This window comes from Astatotilapia calliptera, chromosome 22, assembly GCF_900246225.1.
Source record: "Astatotilapia calliptera chromosome 22, fAstCal1.2, whole genome shotgun sequence".
NCBI lineage: Eukaryota > Metazoa > Chordata > Actinopteri > Cichliformes > Cichlidae > Astatotilapia > Astatotilapia calliptera.
Window position 1 is genome coordinate 14,351,874 of NC_039322.1, and position 21,865 is coordinate 14,373,738.

At 38.5% G+C, this 21,865-nt stretch overlaps 1 protein-coding gene across 2 annotated transcripts in view; it reads left to right on the plus strand.

Moving 5' to 3' along the window:
• csmd3b (CUB and Sushi multiple domains 3b) overlaps window positions 1-21,865 on the plus strand; it is a 403,942-nt gene that overhangs the window by 254,211 nt on the left and 127,866 nt on the right. Inside the window, exons 9-11 of one of the 2 annotated variants that reach the window (XM_026157423.1) lie at window positions 3,236-3,313; window positions 7,371-7,458; window positions 7,606-7,730. In XM_026157423.1, coding sequence (XP_026013208.1) covers window positions 3,236-3,313; window positions 7,371-7,458; window positions 7,606-7,730 — 291 coding nt within the window. Of the gene's footprint in view, window positions 1-3,235; window positions 3,314-7,370; window positions 7,459-7,605; window positions 7,731-19,689; window positions 19,977-21,865 lie in introns of those variants that run through there. The other variant, XM_026157424.1, reaches the window with a different exon arrangement.

Sequence of the window (21,865 nt, forward strand, 5' to 3'; positions counted from 1 at the left end):
GCGTAGTTGGAGTTGGAGACTATTCCAAAGCCTTGGCGCTAAAGACTGAGAGGCTCGGCCTACCTGGTCTTTTTTATTTATTGGTCATTTGTACATGTCAGCTACATCACCTCCTATTTGACTTTTTATTCAGTGAGTTTTATTTAAAATTCCTCATTCACTCTCACATTAACCATGGGAACGTTTGAGTAGAGAAACAAGCACAGATACATCTATGTTATAAATCCTAGCTTTCAGTCTAGACAACGGTAAATGTTTGCTTTCCCATGCAGGTACATTAAAATACCCGAGATGAGCATCTAGTCCAAAGCTGGTAAATTCAAAGTGCTCGATGCCTATCTGTCTGAATCATTGGCACAGAGACTCTCTCTGCTCCACACTACCAGTTTTAAGAACTACTGTAGGAAAAACAAACAGTGTTGTAGGTAACAGACTGGTAATGTTAAAAAAAAAAATGGTGACTCATTGATCTGGATTCTGCACAAGGTAGCTGTAGCTTTTCGTATTTATTTTTGTTGTGCTCAAGGAATAAAAAAAAAAGATTTTAACTTGGGTCTGAAAAGCATCAGGCCTACATCACACCCACACAACATGGTTCGGTTGATTTTTTTCCTTCTCTTTTTTGTATATGTAGCTTCAGCATCTAATTTATTGCTGTGAAACTTAAGCTGAGCTCTTGGTTGTGCTTTTGCTTGTTGAATATAGTTTTCCATATATGAAATACTTTACTTCATAAATATGGTTTACATAAATGCATCTGCCCCTTCCATCTGTTGTTTGCAGTAGAGCTGCTGCTTTTAGGCTAGAATATTAACATGGGCGTATTTAACTTTGATACATAGTCACACAGGACAGGTTTTATGATGCATATTAACAGGGCTTGATACACTGAATGAATCTACATAGGCAAAAACAAATTTGACTTTTAACTATTTTTGGCCCAGACTCCCATATTCGGCTGCCAAACCGAAGAGGATGCATTTCAAGCCTGATTGTAAGACTTTGATCTGTTTTGCAACTTCCCCAGTTGTCAAAAGCAGCACGAGTTTGCCAGTTAATGTTCTTAATTTATGACAATCAGGACATTTTCAAACCTCAGTTTTATATGAAGGCAGTAACGCCAACTCTGCACTTTTATTGTTTCTTATCCCTTTTGTGTTTTATACTGTTTATAGGACTTTTCTGCATCAAATAAGCCACCCAATGTCAGAAAAAGTCATTAAATCTTTGATGTCATGTCTGTATGCAGTGGAATGGAAAATGTATTCACTTCACTCTCATCATAAAATACAGCTGTTGTTCCAGAATATTTATAAAAAAAATAATGACTTTGAAATATTAGGAAGATGGGGGGTTTCATGAAAACACTGCTGATTATATTATATAAATAAAAACTATAAAATCTGCTTTTTTATCTAAGTGATAGCTGCTATTATATCAGATATCAAGAACCCCCTCCCTCCCCCCACCCCACCCCCATCTTAAACAGCTATGAATCTGCTGTCAGGAATAATAAATGAAACTCTTTGTGTAGGTGGATTGCTGTGAAGTCAGTGTTTTTGCATTTATGTATGTGCGGTGCACAGATGCAGCCCTAAGCAGCTCTGAGACATCATTTGCTTGGAGAAGTCTCATTAACGAGAGAATTTATGGCACAAAGTGTTCTAAAATTTAAGGGAAAACGGACATTTGTTCGTGATCAGTTTGACATATTGATACATAATTTAAAAGTCTGTCCTCCAGCAACCTCTTGCCAACCAGTTGCCAACTACATACTTTTCTCTAGCAACCAGTGGTTACATGGGGATCCCTGACTGGTCTTAAGGCCTGTGTGTGGCAGATGTTTAAGTTAAACAATTATTTTAAGCCATTTCATCTAGCCCATATTTTTGTCTGCTGGTGTTTAGACTTAGAGTAATAATGTGTTAATGGCATGAATACAGTATTATTTTTACCCAGCTTAGAGAATGTATTGACCATATTATCCATATTTTAAGATTAAGTAAGTGCTTAGCATTGATTGCAAATAAGGATTGATATCTTTGACTCTTGGTGTGGATACAACACTATCATTTGGAGCACTTGAAATTGACCTACTGGTACGGTAACACAATATTACACCCCTGGAGCATTAATCAGTATGGACAACACAGGCATGTATCACTGACGCATGATATGTTCATGTATCTACATAGAGAATAATGTTGGGGTTATTGCTGACATAAAATACACATGATGTAATAGAACTGCTTTTATTATAATAGCAGTGCTATATGTGCGTATGTGTAATCGTTGTACAGTATAGCATTCGGATAATTGTTGAACATTAACTCATTCACCATTTGTCATCCTTCAGTGGATTAGTCAAGTCTTAATGACAGCAATATCTGTCAGCCGCTCTATCAGACATTCATTAAAGTGATTTGTCACTGTACTTTGTCATTCAGGACAAGATATATTTGTGTTTTCATTATTTATGTTGATAATGTGTTCATTTATTTTAACAAAATTAGATTAGCGTAGTGTTTTGATTTTTTTTTACTATTTTATAAAATCAATTATTAACCCATTAATTTTGCATCTATACCTTGTAATCATATGTTCTAAACTGTACTAATGCACATGCACAACATCGCCAACCTTGCAATCGAATGATGTCACCAGTGTTAGAAAACAGAGCTCATGCCGACAGGGATCCCTCAGTTTGTTCCTTCTTGTCTGGGAGTTACTCTGATTAAAGGAACCATCTATTTTGTAACGTGCCATTATCAGAATGCTTTGATTACAGAGCTGCATCATTGTCCTTTTGATTAAAGCTGCAATTTTCCTTTACCAGCTTTTGTTCAAAATATGATGGGGCTTCCGGCAAAAACAACCTCACTTCTGATGTGTGTGTCTGAGTGACAGAGAGAGAGAGAAAGATTAAGCTTCTTATGAACAAAAAATCCTGAATGGTGCTTTTGTTGAACCCATTTCTCCAACTTTCTTTCCCCTTTCGGCTTCTCGCCTTCTCTTGCCCCCTTAGCTGTGTGTTTCCACCATTTTTTCAAGTTTACTTTGCATTTGTAACTTTCTTTTCTGCTCTGCTCTTCTCTCTCTCAGTTTTGTGAGGGAGAAGAATCTGCCATTTAAAAGAAAGAAAAAAATCCTTTTTTAGGTCAAATTTTTTTTCCCCCACTTTATCCAATCTGTTCTGATTTTCCTTCTCTTTTCTGTTTTCTGTTCTCCTCTGCAGTGAAGCGATCAGTAGATTTTAAATCGCGGGGCGTTAAATTATTCCCTGGCAAAGACTCCACCAACAAGTTTTCAATATGTGAGTTCACATCTTAATGTCCCTTTGGCTAATGAACTAACTTGCAATGGCTTGGTTAGCTTGGACTGGCTTTTTTATGTTTGTTTTTTAATTTGGTTTTACTTTTGTTAAGTTTGTCTCTTAATAAGGGCTATTATGTTCAACACATTTGTGCTTCTTATTATTCGTAATACAAAATTAATGGTGTTTCTTATTTATTAAATGACATTTGATTGCAACAATTTACAAAAGCATAATGCTGAAATTGACCCCTGATGTGAAAATGAGATCTTTTTAAACTCACAAATGTGTTGGAAAGCCTTTACGAGAGCCATGCTTTTGTGACTGCTGCGTGTTTTTGTTGTTTGATATTTTGTATATGCATTTTGGTCATGCTGTCCCACTTCTTCATTGCTTGCTTTGATATAGTTAATCATTGCTTGTTCTGATAAGTTTAATCATGGTTTGTTTTGGTCTTGCTTTAGGCTCAAGGAATGTGAATCAGCTGTAGTTAATATTGTTTACCGCCCACTCCTGCCTTCTCTTCTTCTTCTCTTCTCTTCTCTTCTCTTCTCTTCTCTTCTCTTCTCTTCTCTTCTCTTCTCTTCTCTTCTCTTCCTCTTCTCTTCTCTTCTCTTCTCTTCTCTTCTCTTCTCTTCTCTTCTCTTCTCTTCTCTTCTCTTCTCTTCTCTTCTCTTCTCTTCTCTTCTCTTCTCTTCTTCTTCTCTGCTCTTCTCTTCTCTTCTCTTCTCTTCTTCTTCTCTTCTCTTCTCTTCTCTTCCTCTTCTCTTCTCTCACAGCCTGCAAACCTTTATAAATGAATCATTGAGGTCTCAAGCCCATTGTTGGGTTTATAAAAAATCTCCCAAGACAATTTCATGTATTTCTGCACTTTATAAAATATATTATGTCATGATGTGTGATGATTTGGTAGAAAGGTAAACTGCCATTACATATTGCAGTCTATATCTAGAACCTTTCTAAAATAACAAGGATGCACTCATAATAAGTATAAGAGCTTCCCTGTTAATGTAGTGCACTTGTTTGGTGGGCAACCACAGTTCCTTCTGACTTGAAATACCCACATATAAGAATAAGTCACCTTGGAAACTAACACAATAGGCATCCCGAAGGGAACTATGGTTCCTTTGTCATTTCATCCACTGTAATACCGATTTGGCTACATGATTGCATTTTTCTCTACAATTATAACTTTCAACATTCTATGAATATGCACAAAAAGCAGAGCTATTACCAGCAAATAGAGCTCACTTTTCAACATTTAACTTGATACATACATTTATTTTTTATGTAAGTCCAACTTTCTTTCACACTTCTTTACTATAGCGTCTCTATTCGGTCATCTCACATCACACACGTACGCACAGACATTATGCAACTCTTTGAAGGTTAGTTATCTGTGTGCTATAATGGTGTTGATGGTTATATACTTTTATGTTTGCCACCTAGTCTAAACACCCCGCATGGACTCACAAATATGCAGATGAAGGTTCAAAGTCATGCATTTTTTTGCACACTATAAGGACATGAGAAGATAAGTGCACATAAGTGTTAATACGAGAGCGAGAGACTAATACCGTACGTGCAAAAACACCAAGATGATGGCCTTGCTTCTTGTTAATTCGTTTGCATGAGTGATAATTATGAATTTTTAAAGATCACTGATTTTTTTTTGCTCGTTTTCCTTATTTGCTTGCGTTTATGTGATTGTATGTTTGTGTGTAATTGCCTTAAATACTGTATGAGCTGATGGGGAGGCGATGTTCTGAGCTAGGCGCAGCGTGGTGGCTCGGCACATCGCGGATCCATCAGTTTCCTTGACAGGTTGGAGAGCCATGGTCGAGGTTTGATTCTACACATATGAATGTGTACTGTATGTTAATTAGTCTGGCTCTGACTGGTTCAGATGCTAATTTGTTCTTCTCTAACTGGTTTAACTCGTCAGTGAAGCATAAAGCCTGTCTATGTGTCAGTCTGTGCCCATGTACACATGCGTGTGCGCTTAGATGTGGTTCTGTATATGTGCATGTATGTATATGTTTGTGGGTTCACTTTTGTGGGCTTTGTGTGTTTGTCTATGTGTACACAGAACTGATACTGTAACCAGTCCCTCTGTTGTACTGTTAATAGTCCAGATGGTCAAATTAGCCGCTCCAACAAAGCAACAAAGTATCTACTCTAACAAATCCACACACACAGAGCTGCACACCAACCACCTGCTGGGTTTGTTGATACAGACTACACATGTACATACATGTTAGCCAGATAGCCCAGACAGCCTGGGTGGGAAGGTGTTTATGTGAAAACAGAAATGGGCAGTATTATCACTTGGCCAGTGTTTGTCACACCTAATTGGGTTGTCTGGCTTTTGCGGGGGGGTTAAGATAAGAGAAAAGTTTGTTTTTTTGGTTTTTTTATCAGTTTTCACCAGCAATTGTCTTACAACAAGAGTCAGTGCAGAACACTAAAAAAAAACCAGAAAGTATCTTAAACAACGTGGCAAGGGAGTTTTAATTTCAAAACAGTGAGACTAGTTGACTTCGTAAGCGTTCTTGAGTAAAAAAAACTTGTTTAAATTTCTTGCAAATTCAGGACGTTTTCTTTTTTTTAACCTGTGTTCATTGCAAAGAGCCTTTCTTTAGATGAGGGGGACGCTGACTAATTAGAGCAGCAAAACCTATACACATAAATAAAATACAAAACCAAAACATGCAAAGTTAAAAAAAGATAATCATTTTGATATTATATTCATCATCCAAATAACACAAATAGAATTATGTTCTTCCACTCGTAATTTAATCATCCTAATGAAATTAGTAATCAAGAGAACAGTGCCGCACTGTTGTCTACTCTATGCTTTAAAAATAAACTGATTATTATACCACACTAAACTATTATTCCCTCTAAATTGAATATCACTCCTTGCATTTGAATATCAAAATAGACCACGGGCTGTTTTATTTGCTCTATAGCCAAAATAAATAAGCACACCAGGCTGATTTCTGCCTCTAGTAATATTCTGCTGACACTAGACATTACGAAAGGATGACAGACTGGGAAGAAGCAGAAGAAAAAAACTCAAAAATCCTCAGAGGGGCCTAATTCTGTATTCACTGGTCTGAATGAAAAACTGTGAGAAAATCAAGGGTAATTTAAATAAGTTTACCCTCACCCTGATCTCATTAAGGATCAGGGAATGCAGCTCATTAAGATACCGTATTACTACTAATACTTTTTGCTTTGCTGCGATGTACCAGAAACGGCTCTATGGCACGTGGTGCCTCCCTTATTTTGGGACAGAAAAAGCAGCAGTGTTTCATTTAAAAAAAGTAAAACTGTTGCTGCACAAAGAAGAAGGTCTAAACGGTCTGCTATGAGGTTATTTTATTCATAGATGGGGGCAAAGGGGACAGACCGAAAGACAAAAGGAAAATGATTTAAAAAACAGAAGAAAAACAGTACAACAGCAGTCTTATAATTAAAGAGAGATACTGAGTAAAGATTCATCCTGTCAGATCCACGTTTGTCCTGATGTTGCAGTCTGAAAGTGTTTGTGCAGTCCTGTCTGTTGTCTCTGTTCTACCTCTGTGATGTTTGGAGGGTTACTGTCAAGATTAGCTCGTCTGTGAGAGAATTAAGATCGTGTCTGGAGTGCTGTGTCATCCTTTACAGCCCACCCCACCATCTAGCCTGTCTGTTAGGCTATCTCCTGGTCGAACTTTTTTTTTCTTTCACTGCTGATTGTAAAGCGAATGAGTGATAAAGCAGGCAGATTTCCTAAGCTAAAACTAAAGGCACCCTCACATCTGTCATTCAGAGGAATGACAGATGCGAGGGCGCATTGAAGCAGTACCATGTTGATTTGATGGTAAATTTCGAATTACAGTGTATTTATGTGAGCATAAAAATGAGTTTCATAATGTATAGCAGTCAGAAAACTAAACCTTTACTTCAGAGAAAGATTGCTCGTGGAATCCAGTGAACCAAATACTTCTTCTGTCTGTCTTCATCTAAACCGTGTTTCCTCGGCTCTCCACCTGTCTGTCTCTCTGTGTAGTAAATGAAGGCGGTGTGAGACAGGCTTCTAACTCCTGCCCAGACCCAGGAGAGCCAGAGAATGGAAAACGCCATGGCAATGACTTCAGGTACAATTGAAAAACACTGGCGTAGTTGCTTTTTAACAGAAATGCACAAATGCACATCTGTACAGAATCTTTGCAGCATAAACATTTTATACCTGTGTTTCTTTTTTTTCTTACACTATGTTATTTTTTTTTTTCCATTTTGCATAGCATTGGGAGTGTGGTGCACTTTAGCTGCGGAGAAGACTATGTTCTACAGGGCAGCAAAAGTATCAGCTGCCAGAGAGTAGCAGAAGTGTTTGCAGCATGGAGTGACCACAGACCTGTCTGCAAAGGTAAGAAATGCCTTCCTTGTGTACCCACACCAGCATATACATCACAGGCACACATACAGAAATCTGCTGTAATCACAAATATGAAATATGAAACCTGCTAACTGTCCATGGGTGACTCCATGTGCATGTGTAACTGTGGTCAGTCAGTTACCTTGGCTTATCATCAGTTTGAGTTGAACAGGGCTGAGTTTACAGTGGAACGAAAATCCCATTACTGTTTCAAGCCGTTAGCTATAAAATTACGAAACAAAACAAAGTATAATCCAATGTTTGCAGTGTAGCGACTCAGTAACATGCTACGGCTGTATGCTTTCATCAGGGGAGCTATGATAGTGATTGTTTAGGACCTCAAATGAAGTAAACACAGTAGGGTGTAAACACTCCTCTACACAAGCACCAGATTTGATCTTAATTAAAATAGCACACAAATGAAAAAACACAATTACCACTACAATTTATTTTTAGGTGACACAAGTTATGCAATCACTCTGCATATGGTTACATAAGTGACTACAGACTTTAATCATTGACCTCATTGAGAATGTTTGATTTTCTTTTTCTGGATTTTTTTTTAACATTTGCTACTGTTATAGATTCATACTTACAACACACACACACACACACGCGCGCACACAAAGACGGAAAGAGGGAGACAGAGAGAGAGGGCGTCTGTCATGTTAAATGCCAAAGTCGTTTGTCATGTCTTCCTTCACTTGGCTTCAGTCCGTGGCTGGAGACACATACTTTAACATAAAAACCAATATTCTCTGGGCATGGGTCCGTGTGTGTGTGCGGCTGTGCGTGGGCATGCATGTGTGTGTGAGAGTGGAATATTTGAACCTCTAACTAATAATTACTAACATACAGACACAAAAGGAACTAAGAAGTGGGGGCAGAGAAATCGAAAAAGTGAAGAAAGAGGGTAGAGAGACGCTGGAAAATGTCACACCTACTTTAGGCTGAAATCACAGTCTCGCTGGAATTAAAACTGACTGAATCCAACATAAAAAGCAACATATGAACAACAGTTACATTTTGGGCAAAAGGTGAGTTGCACTGTAGCGTTCAGGAGGGATGAAGTGTCTTGCTCAGAGATACCTGAGCAGGACCTCCAGGTGTTAGCCAGCTGTTGGTCGTGGTCTCTTGCCCGCTGGTCACCATATGACCTCGTGCCTCGACTTTAGCCTCAGGTTTCTCTTGTGAACCAAACACGGGAAGTGACCATCATTAAGGTTTTTGGTACTGTGTGAGCACAGATCCTTTTTAAGCAGGTAGAATATATCATGTATAACTTGTTGGTTCCCACCAATCAGCCTTATTACCATCTAACCCATTTTTAGAGATATTACAGTGCTAATACCTTTTGATTGGCTCTTTATCATCATTAATAGCTAACAGGGAGTCATTATCACTAAATATTTTATAATGAGCAATTAAATACAGCTACTGACATTAAGCCAATCAAGCCTTACATTTACCTGGATGTGATGAGGGGCTAAAGTCTCCCCAAAGGATGACTGCCAATGACATTTAAGTCACTGGTGTTGTCCCTCGGAGCAGTGAGTGGTTAAATGGGATGACCTCTACACTGAAAAAAAGGGACTGGCCATCTCTTGGATTTATGTAAGCATCTTGCATGTATTTAACACAATTGCCTCATGTTTTAAAGTTAAATGTAACTATATAGTGTAAAAACTACATGATATGCAGAAAGGGTGTATTAAATTGTTCATATCATGTTCAGGTGAAGTAAGTCAATAAGATAGCAACGTTAAATCTCGTGAAACCACGCGTGATTTCATCTCGCGGGCTTTGGATCGTGGTTTAAAAAAGGCATCCATCTCAGTCAAGTCGAGCAGCCAACTCTACGTTTTTGGTATGTCTTGATTTTTTGAATTAATATTTACCATATTTCAGCCAAATGTAGTTAAACGTCTAGAGTGTCGCCATGTAACATGCTAAAAAAGAGCCGTTAGCTTATTTGCTGTTTTATCTGTTGTCAAAGAATTGGCGCTTTTTCATTTGAATTTGTCTTTGGCACAAGAGCCGTAATATCACATTAAACCTAATTACGAGGCACTCATAACATAATTTGGTTTTCTGTGTGAATAGATTTGCCAACTGACTCTTCAGTTACATTGTGTATTTACTGCACCATGGTGTTAGTGAGATTTTGGACATTGAACAGCTTTAGCTAATATCATCAGCGGCATTATGCTAGCTTACATCCCTACCCCTCCTGGCCTCACCTGCTGTCCTTTTGTTTTTGTTTTTGTTTTTTTTGCTGCACATTGAGAGACGACCTCTATTCTGCATTTCACCAGGAGTCAGCTGATGGATTGTGGGTTCAAGGTGTTATGGTAAGAAAGTATATTCTATTTTCGTTTCTGTAACTTAATTATAATGGGTTTTTTATAATTATTAGGTGCATGCATACTCACCCTATTAATACAACTGAGAAATCCAAAATCTGCCATAGGTTTAACTTATACCTGTATGTATTGCCAGAAAGGTGATTACTGGACTCGCATTAATGCACACTTGAACTGAAATGAGGTTGTAACTTGTGGGTTGTTGGGTTGCAAATCAGAAACAAACATCTTTGGATTTTTTTTAATCCCATAAGATCTGGAAACACAGTTTTTATTCAACAAAACATTACTGATTAACCAAGCACAGTGCCTGCTGTTATTTCAAAATAATTTTATGTCATTTCAGATAAAATGCAGCATTCCAGTGCATCCCAACCATGCCTTTACAGTCAAGGTTTCTGACGGAGCTGAGTTTCTCTCTGACAGTCTGCTGAAAGTGTTTGCAAAGTGATCGGGGGAACAGGGCACAAAGCTAAAGGATGTAGCTGCCATTATGACAGTAAGAACTTTAAAATTCTTTAACTACAAAGTGTATATGTATTGCATTAGGTCAGTAAAATTTTTATGCTACATCCATTGAAACAGTCAACTATTACCTGTGAGTACTGATTCCACTAAAAGGATGCCATAATTTTCGTCATGCATTTACTGGCCCACTGAGAAAAATTTATCTTTTTTTAAAAATAAATGTTCTGGAAACTATATATCCATAAAGTTGATGTCAAACAGGAACTTTTGATATTGCTTTGTAGATGCTGGTGTTGCATGTTGACTGGTTTAAAAAGTCAAGAGTTTTTGTCTGGGATCATTTTCTTCTGTGCTACTGAAAAGTTCACAAATCTCTGTTTTCTTTGTTATAATAGTCAAGGATGACATTAATGCTCGGAGTCCCTCATCAAAGTGCTCCGCATCTGTGTGAAAGACAATTGCAACATCTTGGTGCAGGAGTTCATGGTGAGTGTTTTATGAGTAGATTGTGGATTTGCAACCTTTAAAAATGCATTTAGTTATCCACTTGATCCTCATTGGACTGGTTAGGACCAGTAGTCCTCTTTAATAATTTGAAGCTCACATGAGGCCTGGTAGTGAACTCGGCCACCGGCCCTTGAGGCCCCACCCCCACCCCTGTATTAGGGGTCACATCAGTGTGAAAAAACTTTAAATTTGTCATTCTAATGAACAAAGGAAAATCCCACCAGTATTTACATTAGCTTTTGTTTGAAAAAAAAAAAAAAAAAGACCAACTGACCAACAGCTAACCAAATTGTGGGGCTGAAAGTCTAAATTCTAACATCTTCTGAGTGACATAGCCTGGATTTCTGATGGGCCGGTGTCTTTCTAACAAAAACTAATGTAAAGCATTTGAAATTATTATGTTTTTCACCCTCTCTTAGAAACTCTGTTAGACCATGAATGGCAGCATGGCAGGCCACTCTTTGGCTATAGCTATTTACTATGTTGCTTGCATTGGTTTAAATTACTCTAACATTAGAACTGGTAGATTCAAAAGAGATGAGTTTAAAAAGGAATCTTAAAGAAATGTTTTGTGTTTAACCAGGACTTGACTGAGGCCACTGCACAGATTGAGAAAACCACAATGAACATCTGTCTCCAGAGATGCGCCAGGCAATGACTTTTCTGATGTTGTTCTTCAAGATCTGGATAACGTGACCTTTGCAGTAGCCATGCTGTTTGGACCTTTTTTATTCCTTCAACATGAGTTACCCATCACAACTCTGCTACACTTTTGAGGTGATTCAATGGGTGGTAATGGAGTTGGATGCAACTCAGCTCTCAAGAAAAGCTCACAACTAAGACAAAACTGCTCCTGCAACGAAGCTCACTGTTATGCATGTGAGGTGACCAGCTCTAGGTGAGAGGACATTTAAATCTCACACTTGTTCTGCTGCATTTTTGAAGCTCAATTCCAGGAACGGATCGCAGGGTTCATTTTTATATACTCTGCAACTGCCATGAGGACGAGCCGTTTTTTGTTGTTGTTTGTTTTTCCTTTTGCTCTGTACAAGTTCTGTTTGTCTGTTTGGCAGCATTTTTAAATTTCTCTTTGTATTTTTTCTTTCTTTTACTAGTGAAGAGATGTAGCGTGAACAGTTATACAGTCTAAATATCCCATATGGGTCGTGTGAAATGGTATTTTCAGTTTCATTCAGTTGAAGTAAAGAACGTTGAATATTTCTAAGTGTGCTGTTTTGAACCAAGATGTCACAGTATGATCAGTGCTGTAATTTTTGACAGTCACTGTATCAATGTTATTTTTGCGTCTCTTGAATAAAGTTTTTGACCTGCAAGTGCTAATTTCTTTAGTTATTGGGGTAAAATGGGTAGTGTTAATAGGAAGGTGTTTGCCAATTCAGTAACCTAATTTAATGTTAATGGAAACTAACATTACCTCAAATTGTTTAGTTATAATTGTTGTTTAACTGAATCTTGATGTCAGAGGCCTTAAATAGAATGTTTTGATTTGTTCTTTCCCAACATTTTTCAAAAGAAACAGTCTAATTTCTTTGCTGCGATTGATTCCAGAGAACACGGAAGAACTGACATTATTTAACTGTTGATTTATATAGATTCAGTAGAGGAGTAATGTCAGTTTAATTCTTTACCTACTGCAGTGAAATTAGACATGTTGTTTTGAAAGGTTACTGGTGGATGCCAGCAACCATCTTGGAAGAGAACAATACAATCTGTTATAAGGCCTCCATTTGAAAATTGTGTATTTGATACTAGAATATAATAGCAAAATGTAATTTGAAGATAACATATAGTATTTAAGTGACCAAGTAGTATTGGGTAAAAGTTATTGAATCGTGTTGGGATAACGTGAAAAAATTGTGAAGGATTAAAATATTCCAAGAGCTCAAATTACTTCATCAAAACATGTTTAAGTCACATTTTATCAACACAAATTGCACAGGTTTATTGAACATGAATAAATTGTGTTAATTTAACTCAATTGTTTAAGTTGCTTCCAAAGCAAAACATCTGTGTGCAACAAATGTCCACCATTGAATTAAGTAAATCCAACAACATATTTTTTTCAGTGTATCACTGGGAAACAGAGCCATTCGTCAGCAGGGATATTTGCAGGAAAAGCGTGTGGGCAGAGTGAGACATTTCCGCAGAGCTGCTGTAACTTCAGAGCAGCAGGTGTGCATTGTTAAAGCTCTGGTGGGTATAATACACAGTAAAAAAAGAAGAAGAAGAAGAAAAGAAATACAGAAAAAAACAACCATGAACAACTTTTTGACAAAGCCGTGACAGAGTGCACCATCCTGTTTCGTTGCTGTTGCTAAGTAACTAGTCTTTTTTTTTGCCAGCTGATCTTTGTTGTTTTAAGTGTTTCACAATGGAGGGCACTGTTACTCCAACATTGTCCCCACCTATAAGCTGTTTAAAAGCAGTTCTTGCCACCTTATGTTCAGAGGCCAACAATAGGAAGTTATATTTAATGTTCACCATTCTGTACATTATGTCTGACAAATGTACCTTTATTAATCATAGGTGATACTGAATGACCCACTACCTGTGCTGATTGTGACTGTAATATTGTTAAAAATGGGTGGCAGAACTTTTCTGTGACACTACTCCTCCCAGTACCGCTGTGCGTAACTGTTATCCAGCGTGTGTCTCTCCGGCATTGCTGAAGCAGTGAAACAGAAAGGCGTCCATCTTCAAAAGTTCCGTAAATCCGAGAAAAACCCACAGCGAGGTTGTTTGAAGGACAAAGTGCGTGTAATACAAGAATCACATCTTTCTGACAACAATGCTGAGGCTTATTTTGAGCTATATGCCAGGATCACAGGAAATAAAAACCAGAAAACACTAACCACAATACTCTGCAACTGTAAACATGGTACATATACATTAAAAGCTTTTGATGGCTTAGCTGAAAAGCAGGCAGAAGAATGTAGAGACTTCTGCTCCATCTATAAAGCTATTTAAAAAGAATCCCTCACAGACGAAAATCTAATATTGAAATTCTGAACCTTTCTCGCTTGCCTTAAAGGCGAAGGCAGGTTCATCTTGAGCTAATAGACTGAGAGCAGAATCGCCTTTTCTGTTGTCTAGAAGTGGTCTGAACTATCATCATCATTTGATGCCTTTTTCTTTTCTACCTTTGGGAAACTCCTTTTTTAACAGTCAGTAGCAGTGCAGCAGTAGGTGCTATATCAAAGAATACGGGGATTCTTCGGGCCTGTTACACTGAATACAAGTTCATGTGTGACTGCTTCATTTTGGTTCAGTTTTAGTTCTGGTGGAAATGTTTTCTCCCTGTCTTCACCTCCAACCAGATGGCTGCCCCTGTCTAGGCCTGTTTCTTCCTGAGGTTTCTTCCTCTTAAAAGGGAATTTTTTCTTCCCACGGCTGCCAATGACCTGGTCATAGGTGGACATATGATTGTTGGGGTTTTCTCTGTGTTATTGTAGGGTCTTACCTCACAATACAAAGCACCTTGAGGCAGCTGTTGTTGGTGCTATATAAATTACAAAGTGGCAAGAGGATCAGGAGGAGGAGCTCGAGTGGGTCTGCATGCGTTAATAAAAGGGCTACTATGACAACAGCTGTAGTGATGATGTGTTTTTTAGGTGATGGTGGTCAAGCTATGGACAATCAGCTTACTTTATTTTGTGCATCATTTGTTTCTAATTGTAATTGAAATTCTTTATCCTTCGTGGTGAGAAAAAAATTGTTACAGTGTTACAACTTCAGTAACATTATACAATGAACAATGTTTTTTATTGCAGCCAATCAAATTGAGGATAGTACGGGCTGGCCACAAGGTCAAGCACAGCCCAGCTGATTACAGCTGATTTCACCGCCTGTGGCATTAGCAAGCCACTTTGCAACCCACATCCACCAGAACCACTCATTTCAGTCTTGAATCTGTCTTAATGAGTGTCACATCTGCTCTGTTACGGACCAGGAGATCTTTCTGCTGCTCTCGCTGCATCCAGCTTTGTAAATATGTGCGTAGAATGGCAAGGAGGTCCCAGAACAGAGCCATCCAGCTAAATATAAACTACTGCAGATGGAAATAACAATCTTGTTTTTACTACATTGCGCCTAAGTGGACTATATTTGTCTGTAGTAAAGTGAATACTCCAAACAACTGTGTAAACATGCAATTTGTGTGAGTTACAACTCCAGCAGAAAATCATCGAAAATTGAGTTCATATTCTGATAAACAAATTAATCTGTTAGGTTACCAACAGTGTTTGAAGAGATTCTCTGAGGTGGTGGAAATTCCAATTAAATATTATTAAAAAATGCACAAGCCAACCAAAAAATCAGGCTCCAAATATATAAACACCACCCTGCACTGCTCTCCACTTTGGCGCCAGTGCATTCATTTTAATCCACACAATTATGAAACAGATGCAGGCGCAAAAATTTGTACTTGATCCCAATGAAAATGGCCCTATGCCTCTGTTTGCACCTCCGCTGGCAAAGGAGAGTTCAACAGGTAAGCAAGTAAACATTTGAACCTCACGGAGAAAAGTGTCCCTCTTTAGGTTACTTTATTTCATTGTGTTGAACAAAACGGTGTGAGATAAGGGCCGTGTTTAACTGAACACAGCTCAGATTTGACCTTTACAGCCAACCAGCCAATAGCTAAAGTGGAAACTCATGAATAACATTGAGAGAGGCAATCTGTCAGGAAGCATCAAGCCAGCTGACTTATTAAAGGGTCACTCCTGTCAAACACTTAAATACAGCTAAATGTCTCTTTTGGAACATTATGTGGAAAATAAAGTGGTTGCAGAAATCTGCTCTCAGTATACCAACAGTATAACCACCAGAAAGAGGTTGATAGATATATATTTTAAGAAAAACAACAACAACAACTGCAAGATGGACACAGAACAGTAATCAGTTTATTAGATACAAAAGAACAAATACAAAACCAAATAAAAAAAAGTATAAAATAAGCCATCAAACTGCAATGTCCCTCTGTCCACCACTTTATGAGAGAAAGAGAGAGAAAGACTGAGAGAAAGAGGGAGTCGGTCCATGTGGCACCTTGATTAATGGACAGATGGCAAGGCCACTGAGCCAACTCTTTCTCTCTGTCTCTGTGTGTGTGAACTCCAGGGGTGTTCAGTTGATCTGCCTGAATATACTGACTCAATGAAGGGTGCTATATATCAGCTGGATAGACACAGACTCACATGCGCATATGTTGATTTCCAATAATAGAGAAGAAAAGGGGAGAAACCGTAATGCGCAGGCATTGCTCTGTATGTGTGTGTGTTTTTTTCCGTGTGCGTTAGTGTCTGTGTGTCTACCCAATTTTTTGTGTGTGTACCCATTAAAGCTCCAACCAGAACGAGGGCCAGTGGAACACTGTGTTCCAGCTTAATGATGTCATCAATCATTGTCTGTGTCCATTGGTCAATCTATCTGCTCCTGTAGACAGCCTGTTAAAAGAGTCAGTTTGACCATCCTGCAGAAACTTCTGATCTCCAATCTGACACAAACCTGATACAGATACAGCTTTTAAAAAAATCGAATTTATACTCAAACTTGATAGATTTCTTAGTTGAGTAAAAAAAGTTTTTCCCTTTTTTCAATAAGAAAATGGCCCTGATTCTTTCCATGAAAAACAATTTAGAAGTTTGTTTTAGATTACCTGTCCTTGGTCAACTATGTCAACAATTAATCAAGTCACATTTATTTACCAAGAAATTAACTTTAGTCAGGATGTTTCCTCAGTTATCATAATCTAAGTTGTAATCTTTACCTCATTATTAGGAAAAATTGAACTGTCTTGAATCTGTTCAGCTTTTCTTAACATGCTTAGCTCAGTATCAAATACTGGCACTGGTAATTTGGATTTTAGGCCTAGATAACAGTCAATGACCTTGGACAAATGTGTATTGTCCATTTGGTTGGCAAATGGTTGTTGGAGGTTGCTGGCTGCCGATAGGTGAAACTGGTCACAAGAGTGCAATGCACCAAAAACTACCATGCCATTGCTTTGGACACTAACAGATTCCTGCAGTTATGTTTTGTCATGTTTTGCATGGAAGGGGCCAACTTGTCAGTAACGATTCATTAACTACTTGATGAGCATTAGTGAATCCTGAAAAAGTGTTACACGAACCAGTTCACTTCCATAGTAAAACTTGTGCCTTACCGCTGCAACCAGCATGTTTCAAAATCTCTATTTTGCACTAGCTATAGTTTTAATGTCTCTCCACAACCATTGGCATGTGTTTACAGACAGTTAGATATATTTTAATGTAAACTACAGGCAACCATTTAAATCTGCCAGCAACCAAAGTAATCACAAGTTTTTCAGTATTACCTCTTTTTGTTCACTCTTTGCATTCTTTGCTTGTCGAGATTAAAGGGACCTACAAAGACTGACAACAGCATCGCAACCTTCAATTAATGACTTGTTAAATGTTTAATGCTGCAGGCAGCTGATGTCATGGGGATACTGTCTTTTTACTGACAACAAGTCTTGAGGCAGCCGCAATAGCTCACAGGTAGAACACAGGTAAGACGCTCGTAAGCAATTTATGATGGACAGCGACTGGTTCCTGAGATCAAAGCTCAGTGTCCTTTGGTACTCCATAGCAAAAAGTTTACTTTAAACTGCCTGTGCACAATATGTAAGGCAAACTAATAGAAATTTAATGGTAAAGGTATAATTGTAAAAAAAAAAAAAAAATCTGATTTGATATCTGATTGTATTTTCTGTGTGACTTGTCTCTCATCCACTGTTATGAAACGGCTGTGTGCAGGCAGGAAAAGGACCCAAAGTGCAGACTCCGGAGACAGACGTGAACTCAAAAGGGCACCAAAACTAGGAATACAAAATACACTTACACAGACAGAACACACCGCACGATAGGGGTAGATTGCAACACGGACACAGAGAAACACAGGGCTTAAATACACAGAGGAGCAATCAGGGAATGGGTAACAGGAGGGAAACACAGCTGGGGCAAATCAGGCCTAACGAGACAAAGGAAGCACAACCAGACGCATTTACATGAGACACGGACTTTCAAAGTAAAACAGGAAACATTACAGGGAATGAACTTACAGACAGACTCACAGGCAGGCACTACAGAGGGAACAGAGACGTGGGACCAGGGCAGACACAGACACGGAGATATAGCCGACAGGGGAGACAGCAACTAAGGATTACACAGAGACATAAACCATAAGACAGAACTCTAACAAAGAAACCAAAGACTAGAAATGATAAATAATATAATAGACTCAAAAACCCTGGGTCAACGACCCAGGCATCCTAACATCCACTGCTCTTTATGCTGTCTGAGGGGCAGTGAGGTAGAGGGCCAGGCAGATAATTTGGAACTCTTAAGGGTTAAGTGTCCTTGGTATGCTTCAGCAGGTATAGCAGTATGGATGATTGAAGCTAAGCTTCCACTGTGGGGACGATTCACTAACCACAAAGGCCACCCTGCTGAGAAAGCAGAGTTATAGACCTTGAGTGTAAGGCAAATCAGTCTGGAGGAAGCTCTTTTGAGCCAAAATATTGTGAAGCTAAACAGTATTAAAATTCAAAAACATTCTCAGAGCAATGTTCCCAGTGCTTATGGGGTGCGTCAGTTATGCTCTGAATCTATAAAACAAAACTTTGGGGAGATGTTTGCAAGGGCGTTGGAGCTACACTATGGACTTTGGCAATGTGTTTCTTGCCTGGAACACCATTTAATTTTGGTTCACATCCCAGTGGTTTATGTGGGTAAGCGTGTTTGTCTAAGTGTGATAGAGTGAGAGACAGAAAAAGAGAGGGAGAGTCCTGGGGGATTCTGCTTGATCTGAAAATATAAAAACAAAGTGTATATGTTGTTACACACACACACTCCGTACTATTCCTGCCTAAAGCATTTACTTAACCACGCTCTTGATTTCAGCAATATGTATTTATCATCACTTTTTTCTTCTTTTTAATTTGATCTGCAGTTCATTATCGCTTCAATGATAGTGTGGCTCTTTTGGCTTTAAACCCTGTATACTGTGTGCCAACATAAATAATTATGAGAGGAAGAGAAAGCGATACAGAGAAACACAGAGACAGACGTTCAACTTACACACACTGACAGGCATTACAATTGTGCTATTATAAATACATGTCAAATGTCTTCAATCCAGCATACTGTGTGCATGTTAACAGTGGGTCAAATGACATATATGTTTTCTAAATAATGAAACATTTGAAATTAAAAACCCAGATATCTCTAGAAACCAGTTCTGTAACTTCACAAGGTTTTAGCCACCTTAAGCTCAGACACACTGGCGGGTGATATGGTTTCTGTTTGCCAGGAATTTAATTAGATTTCTGATGGCTTGGTAAAACTGTTTTGCATAAAAATATATGAATATGTATAAATAGAAATTTGTATTTAAAATAAAATGATTTTTCACACCTATATTCTACAAAACTGACTCCAGATCCGAAAGCTAAGATGCCAACCTCATACACACATATGCTGCAATGGTTTCCACCGCCCATTTCTCACCTGTGGATCCAAAACTCTGGGTGCAGACCTACATCAAAGCAGCCATTCTGGCACAAAATAGCAGGTAAACACAGGTGTTAGTAATTGTAATAACGAAAGGTCATTTGTATTGTGGTACACAGTTTTAATTAATGTCATTAGCAACATCTGTGTTTACCTACTATTCCATGCAAAAATGGCTGCTTTAAAACAGGCTTATCAGATTGATTTTTATGGACTTTGGGTTCTGTCACACAGACTTTATGGCAAAGAAAGAACCATATCTTTCCCTGCTGTTAGGGAAGTATGAGGAAGAGAGCAAACACAGTTAAGGTCATCGAAATTCAGGATTGTGTTGATGTGCAAGCACAGTTAAGTAACAGTTTGCTGAGTTAGTATGTTAAATGTACAGGAATTTTCTTAATTGAGGTATTGTGAAGAAATTATGTCAAATATCAATTTTAGTTCTTGAAAAAATACTGTAAGTGAGTTTTTGTGAGTAACAGTATGGGTTTGTTGTTGTAGCGAGTTAAAAATCGGGGAGGAGGTGTAATTTTAATTGCTTTAAGCTCAACACTGGAAAATAGTTTTATCTACAACAGCATGTAAAATGTATGTGATCATCATATGGGCCATAATTGAAATATGGCCCATATGAACTTAACACGTGATGAGACCTTTACAAGAGTTTAGTGCAGTAGAAAATATAACAGTTGCCTCTGACAAGTAGTACAAAGTAGTATTAAATGGAAATATATATCAGCACAGCGCCCCACTGCCAGGTGAAACGTCCAAAAGACACAGGAAGAGAAAGCAAGAAAAATAGATATGAAAGGTAATGAAGAGACACTGAGAACAAATGATAGAGCGTTATGTAAACCATGAGCTACATTCAATGGCTCATAAGGGGACTAAGACATGAAAATAAAAGACCTGGAGAGACAGACTGAGCGAAAGACAGACAGATGCAGGCTGAGAGACAGATGGAGTTCAGCGTAAGTTATGCGATGTTAGCTCCTCTGGTAATTCTGGTGATAAGTCTCTCTGTGCGCTATTGCTATAGCAACATCATGCCCGTTTTGCTGTGGGCACGGTGATGGGCTGGCCATTCGTTCAGGACACGCTGATTGAGCTGTCAGTGCACTCGCAAACACGAGCTTACACACAAGTCTTGAGACATTCAGTTAAATCATTTCTCACGCGCAACCCTAGCGTGCACACATGTTCACAAACACACACTTTATCTCTACATATCTATCGGTGTATAAACCGCTGTGAGCTAAACACTAGAGCAGGTCAGCTGAGGATGCTATGAGAATTAGGGAAACACGAAACAACTGGGTATGGTCAGGCGGGACTCTTGCAAAGATCTCGTTGACAGTAAGACAGAGAAACATAGAAACAGAAAAGAACTATATAAGGTTGTCTCTAAGGGGTGTTGTACTTGTTCTGACACTCTCTTACAGCACTTCACGGTTGCAGTCCATTACACACACACACACACACACACACACACACACACACACACACACACACACACACAAGCACAAAAAGACCCGTAGACAAACATGTTGTGGCTCTTATTCTTTTATTTGTCCCTTTCCTTCATTCTGACCACCGAGTTAAAGTCGGGAGTGGGCTTTTGTCTGAGAGTATTTGAAAGTTTCCATTTGTAAGGATCTATATTATCTATATATATACTCAATTATTTTGCAATGCTAGGTGCATTTGTCTCTTGTGCAGTGCGTGTCAATATAAGCTCGACTGAATACGTACATTTGTAGCCCGCTTCTAAAATGAGACCGTCACATTTAAGCGTTGATGCTTATTCTTTTGTTTTAGGGGTTTGTGAGCACGTGTGTGCGTGTGTGTGTTTGTGTTTGTGTGGCTGTTAACTGTACGTATTCTTATGGCCTGCCACTGAACAAACTAATTATGGAACAAACGGTGCTTCAAACCAACCAGAAAATTACCTCCCAATTCTAACAGGACGACCCAAGGACAGACAGGCAGGTTCTCTATCACATCTAGTCAGAACACAAAGCCTAATAAAGGCTTAGTGGGTTTATCGAACACCTAGCATGTGTCATTTTCAACACTTCACTAAGTGTAACTTCAGCATTAGTGTTTGAGTTTGTAAGGGGTTCCAGCACAGGCACTGACTAAAATAAGAAGTAAATTTCTATGGCTCAGCAGAGAGAATCTCCACTTTACACTTTCATACCTCTGGTTGACTTTTTTCACCTCTTTTTTTTTTAGT